The sequence below is a fragment of the Crinia signifera genome, chromosome 3 (assembly GCF_055691185.1).
Source record: "Crinia signifera chromosome 3, ASM5569118v1, whole genome shotgun sequence".
Taxonomy (NCBI): Eukaryota; Metazoa; Chordata; class Amphibia; order Anura; family Myobatrachidae; genus Crinia; species Crinia signifera.
In genome coordinates, this window is record NC_139219.1 from 292,998,048 (window position 1) to 293,016,852 (window position 18,805).

General features: G+C 42.2%; 1 protein-coding gene across 1 annotated transcript; it reads left to right on the plus strand.

The window, feature by feature from the left end:
- The first annotated feature begins 566 nt into the window (after positions 1–566).
- CLDN18 (claudin 18) lies at positions 567–10,447 on the plus strand. Its single transcript, XM_083174794.1, has 5 exons — positions 567–786; positions 3,965–4,129; positions 8,921–9,059; positions 9,157–9,267; positions 10,074–10,447. The coding sequence occupies exons 1-5, from the start codon at positions 567–569 to the stop codon at positions 10,219–10,221; spliced, it is 783 nt and encodes a 260-aa protein (XP_083030920.1). The 3' UTR covers positions 10,222–10,447.
- The last annotated feature ends 8,358 nt before the right edge of the window (positions 10,448–18,805 follow it).

Here is an 18,805-nt window from a genome sequence, read left to right on the forward strand (position 1 = left end):
CCTTTTCTGTGCTATATCAGTTGAATATTGTGTTATTATATGTTGTATTCATTTGTGTTTCCTTTTTTTCTATAAAAACTGTTGATTGGATTCCCTTTGTCCACTTTCTATGCTGATAGTTCCACTCAGCCTTTTATTTTTGAATATCTCCTGTAGTAAATTCCCCATACATGTAGAAGAACAGCTGGTAGGATGCATGTTATATTGTTACGGTGGTATGTATGTGCATGTAAAACAATAAGAAATTAACTGTAAGGAACACGCAAAAAAACAGGAAAAGGTTTGGTCGATACAGAAACTGGGGTGGTACACTAGATGTGATGCCATAATCATGTGGCTGTGATGTCATCATTTCCGCTCCCCACAGCTTCATAACGCGTAGGGCGTCATGTGAAACTTAGCCACACACTACCAACAATAAGGGCGAAACTAAGTTATCTTATGAAAACATATTGTGCAAACAAAGCTCTAGCAGAAAAAGGTGATTATAATTGTCCTTCAGAATGGGACTCCAGTAAATCAGAAGCAGCACACACAGCTAGCTGGGACTTCCACGGTCCTCAACCATGTCAGTTACTATGTGCCAAACGATGGGTTTCATCGTCTCAGCCCTGGGGTTTGCTGGAATCATTGCTTCCACCGTTCTGGATATGTGGAGCACACAGGATCTCTACGATAACCCAGTTACAGCAACGTTTCAGTACCAGGGTCTCTGGAGGAGCTGTGTAAGACAGAGCTCAGGATTCACAGAATGCCGGCCCTACTTTACCATCCTTGGCTTACCAGGTCCTCTTCATTTTAAAATATATATATTTGTATTATATTTAAAATGTGTGTGTGTGTGTATATATATATATATATATATATATATATATATATATATATATATATATATATATATATATATATACATATATATATATATATACAGTTAGCAATCATTTGTGACCATCAATATTGGAGAAAGTACACATAATAGACTTTCTTATTCATTAATTATGTTGACAGTATATATACAATAGATTGATGCTATATGTATTATTTGTAACAGTCTAACAAAATTTTCTGAACTATTACAGGCAACCATATTAACAACACTATAATGTCTATTGGATGTTATCATTTGTGAACAGTTGCTATATAATTTTTTTTATTCTACTGTAGATAACATTTTGTTTTTGTTTTTATTGTATATAACATTTTATGTTTTTTTTTTTTTCTATGGTATGTAACATTTTATGAATACTCCTTTCAAGGTGTGTGGCTTTTACTTGCTAGGTGAAGGGCTGGGATAATTGGCAGGGAAATGGGCAAACGCTACTTCATATGTGGTCATTGTTCCCATATGATTGGAAATATTTTTGATGTACTTTATATAAATATGACATGAAATAGGAGAGTAGGGTTTTCCTTTGATTAGTCACATCCTCTGATCTAAAGTTACTGAATAAGTTAATAGATTTAATGTACGAGCACTGATACAATCTAGCACCCCAATTGTGTACCTGGACTTTTGTTGTACAAAAGCAGAATGTGTCTTATCTCCAGTGACTGGGGTGTGCCAGGCCTTATCACATATTTCCATTGACTTGTGCACAATTTCTTTGCAACCGAAACCCTGTCAATGAATAATGGAATTTGAATAAGAAATTGTTTACTTTGTTTTTTTTATTTAAATATATCTTAAAAATGATCTAACTCCTAATAACGCTTATGAAGCCACCACTTATATTAAATATACTACATCATTTTGTAATATCGCAATACTTTTTTTGGTACTCTTTACCTAGAACGGCGCCGCCGATCAAAATCGTGGTCATCGCGGGTAAAAATCGCGGTGATCGCGGTAATCGCGGGCATCGCGGGTAAAATTGGATGGTCGCGATGCCCGCGATTACCGCGATCACCGCGATTTTCCCATAGGAAACAATGTTAAAAAGCCTGATTGACCGCGATTTGACACTTAAATGCCTCAATGGACCCGATTTTGGCATATAAATCAATGTAAAATGGGCCACACAGCCCAAATAGGGCCAATGAACCGTTAAATGTCCCCCCAAATTTTTAACGCCACCCCACGATCCACGCCAACCCGAAGCGTGGCGAGCGCAGCGAGCCCGCGAGGGGCGGCGGTACGCGTCCTCCGACCTTTTCATGCCCTACTATCCACGTCGGCGTGGTGTGAGAATACAATAGTGTGGCGAGCGCAGCGAGCCACCGAGCCCGAAGCGTGGCGAGCGCAGCGAGCCCCGCGAGGGGACGCGGATACCTTCACAGGTAGACGCGTGGTCGCCACGGACACCTGTGAAGCCCGCGAGGGGACGCGTCTACCTGTGAAGGTATCCGCGTCCCCTCGCGGGGCTCGCTGCGCTCGCCACGCTTCGGGCTCGGTGGCTCGCTGCGCTCGCCACACTATTATATTCTCACACCACGCCGACGTGGATAGTAGGGCATGAAAAGGTCGGAGGACGCGTACCGCCGCCCCTCGCGGGCTCGCTGCGCTCGCCACGCTTCGGGTTGGCGTGGATCGTGGGGTGGCGTTAAAAATTTGGGGGACATTTAAGGGTTAATGGGCTCTGTGGCCCATTTAACATTGATTCCTATGGCCAAATCGGGTTGATTGAGCCATTTAACACTAAAATCGGGTCCATCGCGACTTTTAACATTGTTCCCTATGGGAAATCGTGAGCATCGCGTCGCGGGCATCGCGGGTGCGTTTATGTGCGGCCGCGACGCGACCGACACGATTTTTATGTTTTACATTGATTTCAATGGCAAATCGCGGGCATCGCGTCGGTCGCGTCGCGGCCATACATTAATGTACCCGCGATGCCCGCGACGGGCGCCGCACTAAGTAAAGAGTACCCTTTTTTTTCTTTGTATATATATATATATATATATATATATATATATATATATATATATATATATATATATATATATATATAAAATTTAATAATTCAATTTATAATTTACTTTAGGTACCTTTTTGTTCTAGATTTGCTCTTTTTATATTTAGAGCATTAAATAAGTTTTCACACTTCGGGTTACTTTGATTTATAATGTGTTTTTACCTAAGGCAATAATTTAAACTGCTTTACCTGGTGGTAAAGGCCCTGATTCTGAATTTGGGATAAAGTAAGAAAGACTAAGTGCAAATGGACAACCATGTTGCAATGCAAGGTATACAAATACATCATTTTTTGTATGCAGAGTAAATACTGGCTACTTTTGCATGTAGGCCACAGATGATGGGCAGCTTTATTTTACACTACAGTTTAGATTTCAGTTTGAACACACCCCACCCAAATCTAATCGCCCTGCACATGTTACATCTGCCCCACCTGCAGTGCAATATGGTTTTATCATGATACAGAGTTACTTACTCGTACTTAGTTTATTCCTAACTCAGAATCATTCCTATTAAGTCATGGTAAAAAATGAGCAGATGTCAGATAAAAGGTAAATCTATGTATTTGGTAAAATAAAGAAGATTGGTATTGGTAAAATAAAGTATTGGTAAAATAAAGTATTTGGTAAAATAAAGAAGATTGGTACAAGCCAATAAGTTATTATAAAGTTCTTAAAGCACAAACTGGTTGCCACATATTTGTTTCCAATATACTATAAAATGTAGTGAAATAACTAATACAACTAGAAAAAGAGTTTCCAACTTAAGAAAAATTATATAACGATTCACAAATATCTAATGTTTTGGAAAATCCATTATCCCAAAATAACATCACGGATCCCCCATTTAAGTATTATTTTGGATGATACCCTTTAACCAGGCAATGTAATAAAAAGGATTAATATAGTACGGCTTTGCCGTAATCATGGGAAAAGTCTATACTAGACAATGATCTGATGCTTCAGCGTTTCACTGAAATACTACAGTACAGTAATTCCTCAGCCCACCAATTTTATGATTAACGTTTTGTCTGTATATATCTCCCCATTACAGCTATGTTCCAGGCCGTAAGAGCATTGATGATAGTAGGGATCGTACTCGGGGCGATCGGTTTGCTCATATCAATCTTCGCCCTGAAATGCATCAGGATTGGAAGTATGGAAGATGCGGCCAAAGCCAACATCACCCTGACGTCTGGAATAATGTTTATTGTAGCAGGTGAGCACGTTCTTCTCATTCTGACATCTCTTTATTTAATTCCATCTCTTCCATCGACCAAAAGACGGAGGTATTTGTGTCCTTGCCCTAAATAATTATTTTAAAATCAATAATTTTAAATCTTTGGGAATTTTTAAAGGAATAAGGCAATGGACTTACAGTACTTTAAACAGTAAAAAGTAGTAGTATGAAATTTTACTGCACAGATAAATATCAATAGAGCTAGTGTCTACTGGCTTCGGCTTCCATACAAAAAGATTTTGTTTGATGTGTTCAACAATCTGTATCCATTTTCAGAATACCCTTGTGCGATTACATCCCATTTCGACGCATCGGGCCGATAAATCAGATGAAAACTGGTGAATCGCATGTGTTTTAGATCCGATCTGATGCATGTTCCCATGCGCATCGGACTGAAGCCCCTAAGCTGCATGTTAAATATTTTGCATAGCACAGCCCTTGCTGGGATCTCATTCGATATGTTGCATGTGATCCAACTGCCCGGAAAGCTGCCGGCGGTTCAAGGGGAACAGAGTATTAGTATTTGGGGTAATTAGCTACAAAGTCCTCCACAACACTACCCCTCCATGCATAGCACATCTCATCTTGGAATACTTTCCTTCTGCCTGTGCCTCACCTATGGTAAACACCACTCACTCCCTACCTAGTGCCACTATCCACTTACTGAATTCTCTACCACACCCAATCAGCCTCTCCCACAGCCAGCAATTCTTTAAATACTATCTGCAAACAAGTCTCTGTATTAGAGCTTAACCTAAACCCACCTGTGCTACTCACAGTAATGGACGCTCATCCTACTTCATCACGCTACTCCCACCTATACTACTCATACTAATGTACCCTCACCCTACTCCCACCTATACTACTCATACTAATGTACCCTCACCCTACTCCCACCTATACTACTCATACTAATGTACCCTCACCCTACTCCCACCTATACTACTCATACTAATGTACCCTCACCCTACTCCCACCTATACTACTCATACTAATGTACCCTCACCCTACTCCCACCTATACTACTCATACTAATGTGTCATCACCCTACAGACACCTATACTACTCATACTAATGTACATATACTAATGGCAGTTTATACTGCCACCTATACTACTCATAATAATGTACCATCACCCTACTGCCACCTATACTACTCATACTAATGTACCCTCGCCCTACTCCCACCTATACTACTCATACTAATGTACCATCACCCTACTCCCACCTATACTACTCATACTAATGTACCATCACCCTACTCCCACCTATACTACTCATACTAATGTACCCTCACCCTACTGCCACCTATACTAATCATACTAATGTACCTTCGCCCTACTCCCACCTATACTACTAATACTAATGTACCATCACCCTACTCCCACCTATACTACTCATACTAATGTACCCTCGCCCTACTCCCACCTATATTACTCATACTAATGTACCCTCACCCTACTGCCACCTATACTACTCATACTAATGTACCCTCGCCCTACTCCCACCTATACTACTCATACTAATGTACCCTCACCCTACTGCCACCTATACTACTCATACTAATGTACCCTCGCCCTACTCCCACCTATACTACTCATACTAATGTACCATCACCCTACTCCCACCTATACTACTCATACTAATGTACCATCACCCTACTCCCACCTATACTACTCATACTAATGTACCATCACCCTACTCCCACCTATAATACTCATACTAATGTACCTTCACCCTACTCCCATCTATACTACTCATACTAATGTACCATCACCCTACTCCCACCTATACTACTCATACTAATGTACCCTCACCCTACTCCCACCTATACTACTCATACTAATGTACCATCACCCTACTCCCACCTATACTACTCATACTAATGTACCATCACCCTACTCCCACCTATACTACTCATACTAATGTACCATCACCCTACTCCCACCTATACTACTCATACTAATGTACCATCACCCTACTCCCACCTATACTACTCATACTAATGTACCCTCACCCTACTCCCACCTATATTACTCATACTAATGTACCCTCACCCTAGTCCCACCTATACTACTCATACTAATGTACCATCACCCTACTCCCACCTATACTACTCATACTAATGTACCATCACCCTACTCCCACCTATATTACTCACACTAAGACACCCTTTCCCTACTCCCACATATACTACTCCCACTATAGCCCTTTACCCTACTCACACCTATACTACTCACACTGACGCACCCTCACACCTACACTTTTCGACCTATAATATGCACACTAATACACCCTCAGACTAAAGGCCCATACACACTGGGCAATTTTAAGCTGAAAGCCGCTCAATCTTAGTGTTTTCATCTTTCAGCTCAGATTCACCCAGTGTGTACGGCCTGGTGATGAAAAGTGAGTTGTGGTGCGTGTTCCCTCATCATCGCCGGGAAAGCCACTCATCTGATTGTATTACCAGCAGATGAGCAGCTTTGTGGATGGCTTTGCATAGCACTGTGCTATGCAAAGCCGTCTGCCCCCCCACTGACAACACCGGGCAGGGGGCAAGTCGTTCAGTGTGTATGCACTGTTACCCTTCTCCCATCTATATTGCCCACTCTAATACACCCTCACAACTGCCCCATCTGCACTCTGAAGAGCACCTGCTGCTCTTTTTTCAGATGTATCCTCTTCCAATTTACTGTGGATGTCCCTGTTATATCACATGTATTGTTTTCCTATCTGTTTAATTTTACAATGGAGCCCTTTTGCACCTTAAAAAGCAGCAATAATAATAATATTATTAATTATTATTTAACATTGTCCTGTAAATACTATAGCAGTCCTTCCTTGCATATTTGCAAAGCTTTGCTTCACTGGCCGCAGTTGAAACTCCTCTATGTATTTGAGGATCTCCTACATCTTTCATATAGTACATCCATTATGGCCAACAGTAGTGCTTCCTCTGTAATTATAATTGTAGTAGCTGACTTGCTCCTGGATTACATTTCATTATCAGATGGAAGGATATAATGTTGTGCAGTCATGTGACTCATTCTCTTTCCAGACATTCCATTTCCTCTGTGCTCAGAGTAGCAGAACTCCATACAGTAGTTGCACAGCTACTGTATTGTCAATATTAAGGCGTATGAAATAAAGATAATATGTTGAGAACACTTATATCGGTTTTGTTGATCTATATTTCCCATAAGAATAATTCATGGATCAATACCTACATGTAGTTTTGCTTCTAGCTCACCTTGCTTCTAACTCACCTTGTACAAAAGCAAAGAGAAAGTCATGTACAGTAGGTCCACCCACCTGCCTAGCCATTGATATTTTTTAACCAACCTTATTTTATATTGTTTTGCTTTTATTAATATAAAGTAATACCATATAAAATGAGTTACATTTAAAATTGCACAACAATGGTGGGAATCAAACCCATGACCTCAGTGCTGTGAGGCAGTAATGCTTACCATTGCACCATCCACTGAATGGTTAAAATGACTGAATGTTTGCTAAATGTTTAACCTTTTTCTGCAAGAAAAGTACTGCTAAAAAGGTTAAAAAAGAAAAGTCCTCCTTTGCTAATGTCACTTGTAATTTTAAAGAGACAAGGGGCTAGATTTAACCCCTTGAGTGGTGGGTTTTGCTGGGGCAGGACAAAACTACCAGGGCAGGTTTGTCCTGCCCCAGCAAAACCCACCACAGACCATAGGAAGCCCCCCCCCCTTTACCTCCGCTCTGGCGTTAGTATGCCGGAGCTTCCCTGCCGCCGCTGCCCCAGCTGCCAGTCCTCACACAGAGGGCAGACTCAGGGATGTTTTGCGGTGGCTTAGGAGGACTCGAGCGCCTGAACTCTCCCTAGTCCCCCCGAGCCACCACGAACATCCCCGAGCCTGCCACCTACGTCATTGCTGTAAACTTCATGGCGGCTGGGGAAGAGGGGGTCAGGGGAGCTCCGATGTACGATCGCTGGAGCAAAGGTGATGGGGGGTTAGGGGAGAGACAGGGGGGTTGGGGGAGTGATGGGGGGGCGGCTTTAAAGATGGTGCACCAGTGGTGCACACCTGGACACCACTGGCGCACACCTATTCCACATTAGTGATATGCCTGGAAATTTTCCGGGACAGCCCGCTGCGGCAGCGCAGCTGAGCCCGGAAATTTTCCACGCATACCACCCAAGGGGTTAATGCTGCCCAAGTTTGAGGGGCGTGAGGGATGCAGGCCGAACTCGGACATTTTTTTAAAGGGGCAATCACTTACAAGGCTTTTTTTTGCCTTGAAAGAGAATAACCCTTTAAAAAAAATGTCCGGCAACCAGCACGAATGTCGAACTCAGCCTTCTTTATATCTGGCCCTAGAAGACACTAAAAATTGGACAGATGCTGTCATGAAAAACAAACAATTCTTCAAGTTCCTCTTCATAAAGAAAAACATCCTTACAGACATTTCAAGATATTTTCAATGGCATTTTGTTGCTGTTGCTTGTAATGTCCCAATGAAATTAAGGGCCTTGAGTCCTTGATGGAGAAACAGCGCTATATAAATAAAATAATAATAAGAAGAATAATAATAATTATTATTATTATAAAAACCTCAAAATTTTGATTTTTCAAGTGATGTTGAGTTGGCCAAATAGAACGTTTTGCCTGGAAATCTCAAACTCATAGCACAACAATGTAATGAATGTATGTAATAATGTTTTTTATTCTTAATATTAACATTCTTAATGCCAATCTCCATCATTTTGTTTCATCTTATCTTGTGAAGGTCTCTGTGCAATAATCGGGGTGTCCGTCTTTGCCAATATGTTGGTGACCAACTTCTGGATGACCACGTCTAGCATGTACACTGGTGGAGCAATCAGTGGCATGGGAGGTATGGGAGGGATGCAGACTCTCCAAACAAGGTATTTGTTGGTCCAGGCACCTAGGAAACACTGTATATCTCAATTGTCAACTATAGAAAATGCTGTGATATAACTGTTAATATCCTTCTTATTCTAGATACACTTTTGGCTCAGCCCTGTTTGTTGGATGGGTCGCAGGAGGAATTACACTCATCGGAGGCGTCATGATGTGCATAGCATGCAGAGGTTTGATGCCTGAAGAAACCAGGTAAGTCCCTATAGACAAATCTACAGACATTTTACATGGGCACTTTGGTATCAAACAGCTTTAGCTTGGTCTTTTTAGACTTTGAATGCAAGAAGAATATTATAAAGATACTGTTATATACAGTATTGCAAGAAATAAAAAGGCTGTTCAGCCAACCATTACTTAATTATAGGGATACTTATGTTGGAAGCCAATTAATCTACCAGTATATTTATGGATTGTGGGAGGAAACTAGAGTACAGATGGAGCGCCTCTCAGCCAACGCTGGGTATCACCAGATTCTCTTAGCTGGCAATCGCCGGTGGAGAGGCACTCCATTTGATGGGGATGCAAGAGCGTCTCACACGCTCGTGCGTCCCCACCAACACGGCAGCGGTGAGCACTTTCCCTGCCCGTCTCCGCTTCAAGGAGTCAGGAAGGGTTAGGGGGGAGCTGAGGCAGCTGTTGTGGACATTGGGGGAGGTGCTACAGGTGGCGCAGGGCTCAGTCAGAATGGGGCACTCAAGCGTCTCATGCGAATGCGCCGCCCTCTGGTGGGTGGCGGTGGCTGGCTATTCGATCATCGGAGCTGCTCCATCTGTACATGGCGGAAACCCATGCAGTTAGGGCCATGGTGGCCATAACAAAAGCAGTTGAAGTAACTTAAAAATATGAGTATTTAAAACACCAATATCCTTAATGATTCTTTTTACAATTATGTACTAAAATAAATGATAAATAACTGGTTTCTTTTAGATCATTATAAACTCTGAAATAAGCTTTGGAACCTCATCCATGTATATATTGATTTTCTTTTTTGTATACAGCTACAAAGCCGTTTCCTATCACACGAATGCCAAAAGTGCCGGATACAAGGCATCTGCCTACGAGGATAAGAGCAAGAAATCCATTTACAATGAGTCTCGACGCAGTGAGGATGGCAAAAGCTTCCCTTCCAAATATGACTATGTGTAATTGTACACGAGACCCTCCTTTATCTACCCAGACAAAAGGTGTGAGATGCAAATTAAAGAGCCTTCTATACTTGGTAGTGTGATCCAATGAGACACAACTACAACCATGCAGTCATCGGACAGCAGCCAATCAGTTATCGCTCTTTATATTTGCACAATGTTTAAGAATCTTTAATACTTTCTATATAATACTCAACTTTTAGGACATGACATTATTTGTATATATTCTCTTTGGTACTCTTTACCTAGAACGGCGCCCGTCGCGGGCATCGCGGGTACATTTATGCCTGCCCGCGACGCGACCGACGCGATGCCCGCGATTTTCCCATTGAAAACCATGTTAAACCTGAAAAATCGCGTCGGTCGCGTCGCGGCCGGCCATAAACGTACCCGCGATGCCCGCGACGCGATGCTCCCGATTTCCCATAGGAAGCAATGTTAAAAGCCGCGATGGACCCGATTTTAGTGTTAAATGCCTCAATCCACCCGATTTGGCCATAGAAATCAATGTTAAATGGGCCACAGAGCCCATTAACCCTTAAATGTCCCCCCAATTTTTGTACGCCACCCCACGATCCACGCCAACCCGAAGCGTGGCGAGCGCAGCGAGCCCGCGAGGGGCGGCGGTACGCGTCCTACGACCTTTTCATGCCCTACTATCCACGTCGGCGTGGAGTTGAGAATAGAATAGTGTGGCGAGCGCAGCGAGCCACCGAGCCCGAAGCGTGGCGAGCGCAGCGAGCCCCGCGAGGGGACGCGGATACCTTCACAGGTAAGCGCGTCCCCTCGCGGGCTTCACAGGTGTCCGTGGCGACCCGGACACCTGTGAAGCCAGCGAGGGGACGCGTCTACCTGTGAAGGTATCCGCGTCCCCTCGCGGGGCTCGCTGCGCTCGCCACGCTTCGGGCTCGGTGGCTCGCTGCGCTCGCCACACTATTCTATTCTCAACTCCACGCCGACGTGGATAGTAGGGCATGAAAAGGTCGTAGGACGCGTACCGCCGCCCCTCGCGGGCTCGCTGCGCTCGCCACGCTTCGGGTTGGCGTGGATCGTGGGGTGGCGTACAAAAATTGGGGGGACATTTAAGGGTTAATTGGGGCTATTTGGGCTCTGTAGCCCATTTAACATTGATTCCTATGGGAAAATCGCGGGCATTGAGGCATTTAACGCTAAAATCGCGGTCAATCAGGCTTTTTAACATTGTTCTCTATGGGAAAATCGCGGTAATCGCGGGTACCCGATTTTGATGTACCCGCGATTTACCCGCGATTTACCCGCGATGCCCGCGATTACCGCGATTTTACCCGCGATGCCCGCGATTTCAATCGTGGGCGCCGTTCTAGGTAAAGAGTACCTTCTCTTTCTCCCCATAAACAATTTTACATCCCAAATCTATGAAATTTACTAAGATGTGTATTCTACTTCACATGTGATGTTGCTATGGGCAACCAATCAGATCCTGTCTACTATCTTCTAGAGGGTGCTAATTAAATAAGAAATAGATTTTGATTGGTTGCCCAGAGCAACATCATATGTGAAGTAGAATACACATCTTTGTAAATTTCCCCCTATGTATATTATATTAGAACTTGGCTATAGGTAGTGCATACAGTATATACAGTGCAAAATCATATATCTATGTGAAATGTGAAGGACATACGAATTGCACTGATGTATTGTAAGAAGAACATGCAGTTGGGGGATGGGTGTGTTGTGTCATGCAATGTGCCACTATTACACACCTTGGTTTGTCTACTGCATTAGTCCTATTGAGATTTTCTCCATTATTTTGCTCATGAGATATACATGTAAAACTAGAGTGAAGATGTACAAATAAACTATGTTTTTAAGTATTTTTTTAGTTTTTTTTTTAAATATTGGTATTCTTTATGCTAGTCAATGTGTGGGCCACACGTGTGTATGTATGTATGCATGTATGTGCCCACAGGCATTACACTATTAAAATAATTACGTCATATGATCGAGTGTAAAGAAATAGGAAATGATGAGGGCCAAAAAAAAGATACATTAGCTATATTTTTTGTCATAATAGGTTTTCCTTAAAAAATTATATATATATATATATATATATATATATATATATATATACACATACACACACACACACACACACACAATGTACATGCATTTTTAAGTAAAGTTGGCAGACCCTAGCATACAAAAATTATACAGCTGTGTGTGCTGACACTCAACCCTAAATGTAGTCCAGTTCTAGATTTTATTCTTGTACCACCAGCAGTTTGAAGCTGATTTACTGTTCCTCCTGTAAGGCTTAGTACTTAGGTTCCAAAGTTTGTGTACACTGAACCATTAGAAATGAAAGGTTTCACCAAGTCGGGCTCACAAACATTTTGGGTTGTGTCATTTATACATGTAAGCCAATTTTTTTTTTTAAATCTGTTGCATCGAAACTTCATTGCTATATATTTTGAATTTTCTAACGAGATGTTTTTCCCTATTTACTTTCACCTTTGATTATAGTTGGGGGAAAACAAACTTTTAATAACATCTTAGACCTTCTGCGGAGAGCTCGAAATAACCGATCCAGAAAACTTTCTAGGACAGGTCATCAAAAACGATCAAGATTCAAATTCAGCAATGTACATTCATGGCAGGGAAGGGAATTTTAAGAGCTTTCAAGAGTTTTTCAATGAAGCAATTGCAATTCACATTCAGGTGTCCCGTACATCTCTGTTCAGCCCTTTGCTTGTTTAGTTCTTGCAGACTTTACTCAAGTGCATTTCTCCCAGTAAGTTAAAAAATACATAAATTCAGATTTTACACACTGTCAGAGGTCTATGATATTTTATAGGAGAGCAGGAAAGAAGCATTGAGAAAACATTTCTATTGCATTTTGAAAGCAAAACGCAGACTTTTCTAAGATTTTATTGCCCTATACAATCAGCGAGTTGTTCCAGTTTAGGGTTCTATGGAGTATCAGTACAAATTAATTTGCAATTCTACTCCTCTTCTTTGAATAAAGATGGATTTCATTTAAAAAAGCACTGTGCCTTTCTATGTTATCATAAATACTGGAGAAGATCGAGTCCTCTCCGAAAACGGTTTTTTTTTGTGCTGCTGCTTTTGGAAAGAGACAAAATTCTAACTTTCTTTTGCATGAATAAGTAATAATTTCTTATTTACCTGGTGCCACAGTTTTTTTTTCTTAGAATAATTCATTAAATTAGAAAACTAGATGCTTCAGACGTTAGCCCATCCTCCCGTAGCTTTTAGTTTTTTTGGTGTTGGCGGCGATTACTACAGATAAACTGAAACTTAACTTCCTCATTTAAAAACAAAATATTTTTATCCTCCAGAGGGAGCAGATTGTACTGCAGTGAATGGTGCACTATGACACAGAATGTATTATTTTTCAAATTCATTTGAATACCTTTAGATATTCACAGCAAAACTTCCCATCTATTTACCATATAGCACTGATTCTCCACTTACACTTTATTCACAGTGCATTGTCGCCTGCAACAAATTCTACTCCATCTGTATGTTTAATAATGCAATTATACTAATAGAATTTGAAATATTTTGTTTGGGGGAATGGCGTTCTTTGATGGGCAACAAACGGCATCTAGAATCGTATAAAAAATATTTAAAGTTACACTGTTCACCATCATTTTTATATTTTGTATTAACTCTTTAGTTAATGTAGAATGTTTAATACTTTTATTTGTACACTTACACAATTACAAGAATCATTTTAGCCATGTTATTCTTACTACCTGAGTTTCTTCATTCTGTTTGTAGAAAATGTTTTTTTATTGTTCTATGTTTACATGTTGGTTATTCATTAATAAATGTGCCTAAAAATAAGCTGTGTGTTTTGCTTTGTGTGTACATTGCTACATTTACTCAAAATATATATAATTGATGGGTTGTGTCTCTAAAGATAGCCATACACATATATGATTTGGCCTCTTTTTAAATTATTTCTACTCTAAATCTTATGAAAAGTGTCAAATCGTACGTAATTTACTTCCAATTCAGATCTGTGCACATTGGATCAGATCCAAGGATACATTGTATCCTGTGGCAGTGAATGAGATTGAATAGGATATATCATATGTGATCTGGCCCCCGGAGAATTCCCAGGGTATAGCATGCTGCATCCATACTTTGGACTAATGTGTGGGGGCCTTAAGATGAAATAAATACCCATAATGTGCACCTGCAAAAACCACCCAGTAGACTAAGTAAATTGTAATTTGCTTAATTTTAATCCTACTCCCATCACCTTGGATTTCATACAATTCCATTGCATGGTGGTACTATATGAACCTGTGGCCAGTGTTAAATGGAGAATTTTCCTTTGCATTAACCCTGCGGGTGACCACTATGAGCTTTAGGTAAAGCATTTAAGGGCTATACATTCTCGGTTAACTATGAGCACCTGAGAAGCAGCCAACAGAAACCGTCCAGTTAACATCTTGTTCCTGCTGTTATCTAGGTAGCCCGGGGAATGTTGACTCAGTTAAGTCAACCAGTAGATAATTATAGTTATCTGTGTTTTCACACCATCCACCCAACCCTGTTCTGTATCTCATATCTGAAAGATTTAGTGTTTTTTTACATAATTCCTGAGTCACGTAGCATTAGCTGATTAGTGCATTGTACAGTCTAGATGGAAGGAACACTAAACAATATCCCCACTTCACCCACTGCGCCGTTGTTGTAACCTGTAGCAGCACTGTGGAGGCAAGCCGCATTTACTGTTTGGAGTACCCTAGACAACCATGGAGAAAAACATTCGAATAACACATTTTTCATTCAAGCTGCTCTTGTGCTTTGCCCCACTCTGCAGAACACTAGGGCAGGAAGACCGGTAGAAGCATTGGCAAACATCCAAGGCAAAAGTTGGAGAAATAACAATTGTTGTAATTTTGGTTTCCTATTTTCCTGCAACCCCCTCCAACATTGCTGCCCTGGGCATGTGCCTACTTAGTCTGCATTGCCAACACAGCCTTGTGTGTCATAAGATATTTGATTGGTGTTTGTGGATTATAGCCACGCTTTTAATAAGCGGTAGTTCGCTGCTAAGCGAGTATTCAAACGACACCCGCCAGCCGTGCAAATGCCCCCCTGCCGCCTAGCGGATATCCCAGCCGCACTGCAAATGGATGTTTTGCATAAACATCCATTTGCAGGTTAGCGCGCATGCCCGAAATCATTCGATGGCCGATGACCATTGAAAGATTTCTACAGTGTTTGCAAATCTAAGTCAGTCTCTGCTGACTGAAGGTGCCCATACACGCAACGATTTTGGCTGCTGTGTGTTTTGAACTTCAAGCTGCCATGCGATTTTGGTACTTGAAATGGATGCGATGCAATGTACTGTACTTTGCGGGTGCGATGCAATGTAATTTCAGCCTCTTATGGACACCGCATTGCATCTCATTGCATGTACTTCAAAACTGATGCGATGCAATGAAGCACAAAAAGTACTGCCTGCAGATACTTTTTGTGCTTTACAATATTGTACCCGTGGGGACGCGCATCGCATGGCGTCCATGCAGGTACACTGTGCGATTTAAGCCGATGCGGTGCGTTTTGAACTTTAAAAGTTCAAAACGCATGCTGAAATCGCAGCGTGTATGGGCACCTTTAGTCTTGTGGCGTCCTGGTCTGAGAACTGTGCGGGTTGCCGACATCCTGTGACATTAGTTGCCCACCACCTGGAAGCCAGGTGCCCGCTCGAGGTCTCATGGGGACGATTAGCGTTTTACTGGACGCACCTATCGTTTCGTGGGTACGCCCACGAAACACAGGGCACCTACATCCCGCACCCTCTGTGCAAGCGCTGAAATCAGTGCTCGCAAATCAGCAAAGGTGCCCGCACAGAAGCCATGCACATATGCAAATATGTGCCTGCACAGGACAGAAACATTGGTCATCGGTGCGGACACACTGGGGACCGAGCAGACCATAATTAGAGCATTAATACCATCTGCCAGCAGTGCTGATAGTGAAGCTTTGTAAGATTAGAGAATATCAATATGTATATTAATATGTATAAATCTATATCCACTTAGATCACTTACATTTTCCACCATTAAATTGCTGCTCCCAAGTATTTTGGATTACTTCAAAATAACAAACATATAACATAAAAGAGAGCACTAAATTACATTTAAATTGGAAAATTAGATTCAAATAATTTTAATGTACAAAAAAAGAATTAAAACATAAATATACATTATCACTATGATTTGAAACTAAGGATGCGCGGTTAAAATTCCTGAGAATCCAAACCGCTCTGAACATCAAGATTCAAGTTTCCGTCAGACTCGGATCCCGAAACAAGGCCAAATGCCATCTTACCAGTGTTGGATTCTCACGAGACTTGCATCTTGTGACTCTGGGGGTTATTCGGGTTGGTGCGGGCAGACCGCAGTACGTACGGTCCATACGAGCAAATACCATATTCTTTCGGGCGAGCGTGAGTCCGCCCACAGAACAGCTGCACACAGACGGTCTCAGACACCGGCAAAGGGTAATGGCGTACATTTGAGCGTACGCCACTGTGCACGGACGGATCAGCCCTCTGACACCGACAACTGGCGTACATATGAGCGTACGCCAACGTGCACTGGACGGATATCAGCCTTTTTCGCTCGGAGACTCAGCGTCAATGTTCCCTCTAATTTTACGAAGGCTGTGTGCGGTAAAAGATTTTGGCTGTGCAACTTTGGAAGGAAATTAACATTTTTGTGCGTCACTTATATATTACTGGAAAATGACATTAGCATTTGTGTTAACTTTACTTCAAAATGATATTAAACATTTTAACATTCAAAACACAGCACACAATGTAGTTAATGGGTGAAACACACATTAATTGAGTCCACAACTGCAAAAAGGGACCAATGCTGCTTTGTGCGCTCTGTTTTAATGTCTGTGCGCACGCTCGTAGAGTTGTGTGCGCGCGCACATGCGCACAGCTTAGAGGGAACACTGCTCAGCGTGTCTCCCCGATCGTGAGAGGATGTGCGTCCGAGCACGGTTGCATACGCTTCACATATATTGGCCTGCAAATATTCCCTTTGAAGTCTAATTATGGCAATTACTTAATTATACTAAGTCTAATGTAATAATTGATTTCTATTAACTAAATTGACTACCTTAATAAACACTGTAATAAAACAACATTTTAACCCTCATTACATGTATATTTATTATGTTCTAATGTGGCACTTTACTCACTAACTATGTGTCCCCACATTGGTTTTACTTTTAAATAAAGTCATGTTGGTGTTAGACGTGGTCGATGTGTTTAACAAATAAATTAGATTTGTATGTTTGTGTTGCAGTGAAAAAGTTGACACATGTCGACTCCTATGAATTGGGTCTCTGCTTTGTAAAGATGTAAAACACACTTTCAGTAAGGGTGTAGATGGTTAATAAATAACTACCTGGACATATAGAAACGTGTATTTGGATTAATAGTACTTAAAAATAAACCAACCTTTACATGTTGAAAAGTGTAGAAAGAGAACCTTCCTATGTATTTCTGGGCTGTGTGTGGCTTGCAGGTAGTGAAAGGAGGCATTTCACTTAATAGCCTGCAGCATTGCTTATTGCAATCAGGTGTATGTAATTTACTTGTATTCAGCGTTAATTAGCAGACCCAGGCGTCCGCTCTCATGAGGTAGCTCGAGTAGTCATGAGTACTCTTTGGCGTCTGCCTGTTTAAGGTTCCAAAATGCACGGTGTGTTCGCTGATCGAGGCGGTTGTGGCACCGTGCATTTTGTGTGCACACCCCCATGTACGCCCATGTTTACGCCCAGTTTTCCTCATTATTCCGGCCGCTCCCCTAAATACGCCCACATACCGCCCACAATGACCGTGCTCTTGCGGACAGGCTTTTTCGCACGGAGAGACCCGTCCGTGAGCGGTGTGCGGTCGCTGCATGCGCATTGCGAAAGATACACATGCGCAGACGAAAAAAAATCCCGATCCGACCATGCACGGTCCGACCGCACCAACCAGAATAAGGCCCTCTGTGCCATTATATGGAGCTTAGGTATAGCACGCTGTGCTGGGCGCTCTGCAACATATCTTTTTAAATCAAGCGAACCCCACTTTACTTACTAGGACTGTGGTTCAGTACGTGCAACTGGTTGTTGGATTTTTTTCACTGATCGTTCACAGTCAGATAGGATGGCCCCCTGCCAAAAAAAATTCCGGCGCCCCCCTTTCCCCCTTGGTAGGTCAATTGGCTCCCAACAAAATGAACCCTAGAATGAATGCATATGCGTGTACCTCACTCCCTCCATCCACCTGCCCTGTCACCTCTGCACCTCCTCACTCACTCCATCCACCTGTCACCCCTACATCTCACTCCCTCCATCCACCTGTCCTGTCACCTCTGCACCTCCTCACTCACTCCATCCACCTGTCACCGCTACACCTCACTCCCTCCATCCACCTGTCACCCCTACACGTCACTCCCTCCATCCACCTGTCACCCCTACACCTCACTCCCTCCATCCACCTGTCACCCCTGCACCTCTCCCTTTCATGCCTGCAACCTTCCACCCCACACCTTTAT

Excerpts from the sequence above, each read along its gene's own strand:
- CLDN18 (XM_083174794.1), top strand. The coding sequence starts at position 567 with ATGTCAGTTACTATGTGCCAAACGATGGGTTTCATCGTCTCAGCCCTG. Across the intron at positions 4,130-8,920 it reads AATAATGTTTATTGTAGCAG|GTCTCTGTGCAATAATCGGG; the intron begins GTGAGCACGTTC and ends TATCTTGTGAAG. Across the intron at positions 9,060-9,156 it reads ATGCAGACTCTCCAAACAAG|ATACACTTTTGGCTCAGCCC; the intron begins GTATTTGTTGGT and ends TTCTTATTCTAG.